The 6942-nt window shown below is 48.8% G+C and overlaps 1 protein-coding gene and 1 long non-coding RNA gene across 6 annotated transcripts in view; both read right to left on the bottom strand.

Moving 5' to 3' along the window:
- The window catches only part of LOC108447695, a 1919-nt gene extending 219 nt beyond the window's left edge, over nt 1–1700 (bottom strand). Inside the window, exons 1-2 of the long non-coding RNA XR_001863359.1 lie at nt 1690–1700; nt 1223–1234 (exon numbers count right to left, since the gene is read on the bottom strand). This is a non-coding gene — a long non-coding RNA (uncharacterized LOC108447695). The remainder of the gene's footprint in view (nt 1–1222; nt 1235–1689) is intronic.
- Nucleotides 1–6934, bottom strand: part of CCDC15 (coiled-coil domain containing 15) — a 13592-nt gene extending 6658 nt beyond the window's left edge. For 3 of the 5 annotated variants that reach the window (XR_001863357.1, XR_001863356.1, XM_017738491.1), the window contains exons 1-4: nt 6711–6934; nt 4729–4878; nt 3773–3916; nt 2971–3054 (exon numbers count right to left, since the gene is read on the bottom strand). Coding sequence is in view for 3 of the 5 variants with exons in the window: in XM_017738491.1 (XP_017593980.1) it covers nt 2971–3054; nt 3773–3916; nt 4729–4878; nt 6711–6881 (549 nt within the window). In the remaining 2 variants the exon portion in view is untranslated. The remainder of the gene's footprint in view (nt 1–2970; nt 3055–3772; nt 3917–4728; nt 4879–6710) is intronic. The other 2 variants (XM_017738490.1, XM_017738492.1) reach the window with 1 other exon arrangement.
- Nucleotides 6935–6942: the final 8 nt, after the last annotated feature.

The raw sequence follows: 6942 nt of genomic DNA, 5'->3' as shown, positions 1-6942 counted from the left end.
AGAGGGACAGACGTGTGGGGTGAAGGGGAGGCAAGGCAAAAACCTCTCCAGGCACTGTTTCACAGTGGCAAGGAGCTGGGATCTCTGAGTGACACTCGAGTGCAGAGCGCACTCCTTCAGATGGGAAGTGGGCAGGCTCCCCAGTGGCAATCCACAATATTTTGAGAGGCAGCAGATTGTTTCCTACAAACTAAAGAATCAAAATGCCAGAAGCAAGCTTGAAGCCAGGATAAATTTTTTTCCCTTGCTTTTTTTTTTTTTTCTTCAGCATGGTGGGAAAGGAAGAGCAGGACTGCTGACAGAGGGAAAGGATGGATCCATAGGAGAACAGACCATGCCAAGAACTCCTTGATATGGCTCTGCTGCTGTTTGGGAAGGACAGAGAACAGCCTGGAGTCAGTCTGAACATGGAATTATTTGATAAGCACAGGAATTACTCCATCAACCCCATTATGACAGACATGACAGAATAGCTGCTTCGGTGAGGATAAGGGAATAGAGGGGAAGGGTTACTGCTTTGGAAGGTTGCTCTGGAGCACTGAAGGTAGAAAGACACGAAACTGTGGAAAAACACCACCAACTTTGTGGAATGAGACCTTGGGGAAAGGAATTTGGGTGCTGCCATGCTGGGGAGCTACAGCAGTCCACCAAACCCTGAAGACAAAGACTCAGTGAACAGGATGAGCTGGAACCCCGGACAGGTCATTTCCAGGCAATTACCATTTCGGTATCTGCTTGGGAAAGCAGGCAATTAACTCTTTGGATGCTTTTGACCTCAAAAGAAATCTTGAGGGGAGAGAGAGAGCAACAATTTTAGGAACATTAATTATTGATTGTGGGGAATGCAACACTTTACAGGGAAAAAGGAAAAAGAAGAAAAATGCAGAAAACAGGACTGAAAGAAAAAAAACTATTTCAGCCAAAGGCTTGCTTTGAGCTAGCAGCAGCAGGGAGAAAAACGCTGGCACTATTACTGGGAAGAAAAAGTCAGGTTATTCCTAGAAGCTGAGGTTTTTAAGCGGGATGGACCTGCCCTGGGCAGCTGCCAGGAGCAGCAGCTAAGGTGCAAACAGCTCCCTGAAACCTATGGAGGTCCAGATTATCAGAAAAGGGCACAAGGAGTGTCTTTCTTTATTTAAAGAAGGGGGAAAGGAAATACCAAATAGAAGATTTTAGCCTCAAGAGCTTAACTGTGACTTTTGAAAAAACAAGAGGAAATCACCTTGCAAACTGCCTGTAAGCCACGAGAAAACAAGATAAGCAGCAACCAGCATAAATTTGTCAAGAGCGAGTCAGGTCAGCCCAAGATGAATGTCTCCTACAACAGAAGGAAGAGGCCTCAGGCAAAGAGCAGCTGAAGACTCTGGGGTTCAGCTGAGCTCTTGACGTGGCCTAATTCAAGTCTGGGGTAAAGCAAAACCTGTTAGATGGAAGTCTGATGTGGGATGTGCAAAACTGATTAAAAACATGGCCCAGATTTGGTCTCAGGAGTTCATTGCACAGAAATAGGGTAAGAACCAGGTGGGCTCTGCTCTTTGATTTCATTATCAGCCTGGATGAAGGAAGAAAGAAGCATCTTGATTAAGCTACTGACCCCACTTGCACTGTGGAAGTACTGGCTGAAAAACCCGTGGGTTCAAACCAAAGAAATGGGCTGGAATACACAGCACAAGGAAATCCAGGGAGCACAAAAGCAGAGGCAGCACTACCAAGGGGGTTAAGTCCACGGTTATGTCTGTGGCAGCCTTTTGTACCTGAAGAGAAGGGAACACCCTGCTGTCCTGCCAGCCTGGGAACATGCCAAATCTTCATACAGGGAGAGATTCAGATTAATATTGGAGCTTTTTTCTCCTCATATATCATGGACTAATAAAACAGGGCAATGCAATAAATCAATATATTTGTCCCAGAATAAATCACCCAGGGAAGCTGTTAAACTTCCTTATGCAGATTAACTGTAGCTGCAGTAAGGCTGGGGTGGGAGGATGGCCCCAAACCCCTCCCAGTGTTTCTCACTGCTGTGGATGACTTGCCCAGGACTCCCACATATCTCCTGTAAGCCTCTGCCTCACCTGGGCAGTGGCTCCATTATTTATGTGAGGTCATAAATCAGCCCATCTCACTGAATGCACTGAGGGCTCAAACAAGAGGGGTGTTTGGTACTGGGAACAGGTAACGAGGTTTTTGAACCCATAATTATTGTGTTTCTCTGAGTCCTACTTGCAGAGCTGACTGACTTCATCAGAAATCCAAGAGTACACAGAAGAGGAAGAGCCAGACCAGCCCTTCTATAAAGGGTAGTTTCTAGATAATCAGCCAAGATCTACTTCACCTTTGGTGAACCTGAAAAAGAGAAGGGAATGAAGATGTACAGGATGGGCAGGAAACTGGCTGCAGAGGCAGTAAGACAAAACACCAGGCTGGGTTGCTGCTGGTGTTCTCCAAAGGACGTCAGTTTAACAAAGGTCTTGGCATAGAGACTGGGATAATAGCTACAACACAAAGGTGTTCTTGAGAACTGGAGGAGCAAAATCAGAATGAAATTCAGCAGAGCAAAAGGTGGGACTGACCTCCTTCCATGCACTGATTTAAGGAAAGCAGCTGCCTGCCAACCATTCATAGCAGAAGCCAGCCCCAGGTAAGGAAAACCCTCCAGATCTTTGCCACCCACACAAAACAAGGGATTGAAGCAATGGAAAGAGTTGTTGAGGTTTGAAGAAATAAAGGCACCTGAAGGGAGGGCTGGTCATCACATTCCTCCTAGATACCCAGATCACAATCTCAACCTTTAAAAGTCTTTTTTGCATTCTTGAGTTCATCTCAGAGATGTTTTCACACACTTTATCCTGCTGCCTTCTCCGAAATGGGTTACCCCTGAGGTGAGTCAGGAAAGCACAATTTATAAGAGCCAAACCTTCAGCAGTTTGCAGGGTGGTTTCTCTGCCCTCACCCCAGGCAGCCCTGGCTCACCTCCAGCCTCCAGGCGCCGGGGAACACAGTCCTGGTCCTGCGGGACGCCAGCCTGCGCCGAACCTGCTTCACAGCCCTGCTGAGCTGTGCCCAGAGGGAAGGCAAAGAAAAGACAGGACAAGTTCAGCTGCACGGAGAGATCTCCCAATCAGTCTGCTCCAGCCAAGGAGCTCAACCAAGGCAGCACGACCCAACACACAATCAGCCAGGGGTCTTTCAGAGCTGCCCCGTGGTACTGAAACCCTGATCCAGGCAACTCATCTGCTCCCAAAAAATGTTGCTGAGATGCCAGGTCCCAAATTTTCCTGCTTGGCATCTACCCAGAAGTGATTTTCCAGCCCAAGGTACTTCAATTGGAATAACTCCAGCTCCTAGGCGAGCACACAGGCTTTCTAAATCACCAAATGCACCATAAATATCACTATTAAAAAAAATAATAAAAAGCTTAAACAGTCCTGAAGGCAGGTTTTCCCAGATTTTGGTCTGCACGAGACAAGCTGCAATGAGCTGGCACCACCTAGTGCCACCTCTGCGCCAGGACATGGCTGGGAAAACACCGCGCCTGCGAGCAGCCAGACCACTTCAGCGACAGCATCCTGCACGAGCCACGCAGCTGGATGCTCTCGGGAGCAGCACAACATTCAGGGTGACAACGCGAGCTAACATTCCACTCAATATCTAGACCCAAATATTTGGGATGTGCTGTAGAAGAAAAAAGGAAACATTGCCAGTTCCTCATTTCAAACGCTGAGGATCCAAAATGCCGAAGCAGCGATGGAAAGGCAGGAGGGCCACGGCTCACCTCGGCAGCTTGTTGCTGGAATGGCTCACCATGCTTCTCTTCCAGCTGGGCTGGAATGATGGTGGGAGCAGGGAGACTCTGGAACAGGCACGTGTTCTTCCAGGGGGTCGAGTACTGCACAGCAACGCAGCTCTCCCTCTCTGCCTGCCAGGAAAAAGCCATGTGGGATCTCCAACCGTGACCCGGCAAGATGTCAACAGTGGTAACATTTCACCACCCTTGGGTGAAATTTCTTGGGAGGGAGGTTTTGGCTCTCCGTGCTGAGAGAATACAAAGAACCATCAGGCTCTTTGGGGCTGAGGGTATTTGCGGGCTTCCCACTTGGAGCTGGCAGAGTTACATGAGGACATCCCTAGTCAGCCATGGAAACAGCCCAAACAGCCCAAGGGTGGCCAAAGCTGGTGACATCTCAGTGCATTCTCTTTTCTGCCACAGTCAGATCCTGGCAAGTCTCCCCAGCACTTGTTTGAGAGTAGAAAGGATTAAATATATTCACGGGATAATCCAAAACAAGCCCATGGGGGAAAAGGGAATGTGGAGACAGAGGGAAAGCGTTGCTTGAAAACTACTTGGCTGCTCTGGAAAAGGGATGGGAAAAGAGACAGCAGAAAAGCTGTCAGGAGACAAATGCAGCCAGGAGACATCCACATCACTCCCAGCTCCTGCCTGGCTGTTTTTTTAACTCCAGGCAATTCCGCAGAGAGCTTCAGGACTCTGTTCTGCTGTTGCCTGAGGGACCCAGCAACCTTTCCCTGTGGAGGCTTCAAAGCACCTCCAGCACCAGCCAAAGTGTGGCATTGACCCAGCCTGCCTGGACACTGTTTGCCATCACAGGGTCTGGAACCTCCGATTTTCTCACTTTTTCTCATTAACCCCTTGCCTTAAGCTCCAGCGTTTGGATTTTTCCCAGTTAATGTTGGGTTTGGAGGAGTTTCTCCTGACAGAGCCTCACTTACTGCTTCAAAGGCCTTCTGCAGCTCCTGCCTCCGGCGCATCCTGACCTGCCGGTTCACCCGCTGCCTCACCTCGCCCTGGAATCTCCTCAGGCTGGCTGCCTTCTTCCGCTGCTGCTCCTTCAGCTCCTCCTCCACCCGGAATGCTGAAGCCTGAGAGAGGTGGAAGCAGAGTTCACCAGGTTTTTATTACGCTGTAGCATCAGAGCAGTTTGCATCCCTGTATCCCTCTTTCCCACAGCTGGAGCGACCACGCAGACAAGCAGCACCCAGAGCAAACTTCATGTTTTGTTTCAAAATATGTGGAGTAACAGCTTGGACACTGGGTTATTATGGGCTGGATTGTGTCTGGCTAGTGATACGGAGCACGCACACCTCTGCCTCTCTGCAACACACAGGGAAGGAAAGAAAAAGGACACTCACAGAGCAGCTCCCAGCTCCTGCTCCCATGAAAGGATGCTCATACATCCAAAGCCTGGATCCAAAAGGAACAGGCCAGCCCCTCACCCTGTTAACGTTCTGCAAGGCTGGAAGCACATCAGGGAAGCAGTTCACAGAGCACAGCACTGCTCCGGAATGTCTTTACCATCTGAAGTGAAAGATTAAGAGCAATGACCTGAAAAACCCCAAAAATCCCATTTTATTCTCCTTGTGATTCTGCCAAGCAACTCTGCAACACCACCATGGCTTAAATTAAAACAGCATTGCTCTCCTGGCTGCCACCACAGCAAGAGAAACCAGAGACTGAAGGGATGGAGGAAAGGGGCGAGGCCAAAGATGAACTTGGAACAGCAGGGTCAGCACAGCCCAAGAAAACTCCAAGATGGGGAGAAATCCACACTATGCTATGGATGAAACCAAGACAGTGCTCCAGGGAACTGCCCAGTGCCAGCTCACTCACTGCCCAACCTCCCTCAGCAGCAACTCTGATGCACGAGGCATTACTGTGTATTAATTAAAAATGTATTAAATAAGCTCAGATAACCCTGGGCAGCTTCATTCACCTCTGGAAGCCTCACATGATGGAGGCCCAGGAGCATCCAGGCCCCCTGAAGCTGTTATGAAAAGTTTAGCTCCCCCAGAAGTTTCACAGTGCCAAGATGGAAGTTCTGTGGAATATGGACATGATTGATTTCCATAAATTATCTCAACCTTTCAGGATTTAAATTACAATATAGAAATAAATCATCTCAGAAGGACAGGAGCTTCTGTAATGTTCAGACATTAATTACAGGGGACTGAACTCATCATCCAATATTTAATGCACTTTTAGTCCTCTTAGAATAACCCTCAAAGTAGAAAACCCTGAGATAAGCATCCATGAAGATTTCCTTAATGTTTCTAATGGGGTACAGTGGGGATTGGCTCCTGACACTGAAACACTCAATTTATTATTTTTTTTAATCAGCAACACAGAATAAAATCTCAACTCCCTGACATCCTTTAGGGATGAGTGGGAAAGCGAGAAGCAGCACTGGCTGCGTTCCCCACCTGGCTGATGTTTATAACTGATGCATTTCTCCTCAAAAAAATACAATTTTCTGGAGGGTGATCAACTTGGAGAGATCCTGACACTGAAACACTCAATTTATTATTTTTTTTAATCAGCAACACAGAATAAAATCTCAACTCCCTGACATCCTTTAGGGATGAGTGGGAAAGCGAGAAGCAGCACTGGCTGCGTTCCCCACCTGGCTGATGTTTATAACTGATGCATTTCTCCTCAAAAAAATACAATTTTCTGCAGGGTGATCAACTTGGAGAGATGTTGTGGGCTTGTGCAAAGGGGAGGCCGGACTACACAGGCATCACAGTTCTGACCCCACTAAATCACATTAAAATTAATTATTATTTTTAGGAGACATGTTCCTGGCTGCCTTCAGGCTGTGAAAAAGATCGCTTTTGGCTCTGTTCCCCCCTGGGGTTTTACTGGCACATTGAGGGGTCAGAGATGCCCTGGCAGATGGTGCCCTCGGTGCACTCACGAAGGCCGGGCTTTGCTCCGGCTGTCCCGGCGCATTCTCCACCCAGACGACCACGGGGGCCACGCTCTGGTTCCTCTCGGCCAGCACCCGCCAGCTGTGCTGCCGGGGTCTCCCCTGGTGCTTCCCCGGGAGCTTCCCGGCCCCCCAGCGCTGCTCCTTCGAGGAGGGCATGATGCCAGCACCACCGCGGGCCCGGTCCTGGGGAAGGGGAGCAGAGGTGAGGGTATCTCCA

Source organism: Corvus brachyrhynchos, unplaced genomic scaffold (genome assembly GCF_000691975.1).
Source record: "Corvus brachyrhynchos isolate BGI_N302 unplaced genomic scaffold, ASM69197v1 scaffold46, whole genome shotgun sequence".
Classification (NCBI taxonomy): Eukaryota; Metazoa; Chordata; class Aves; order Passeriformes; family Corvidae; genus Corvus; species Corvus brachyrhynchos.
Note: the sequence above shows the minus strand (reverse complement) of the source record. Positions and strands in the feature narration are given on the sequence as shown.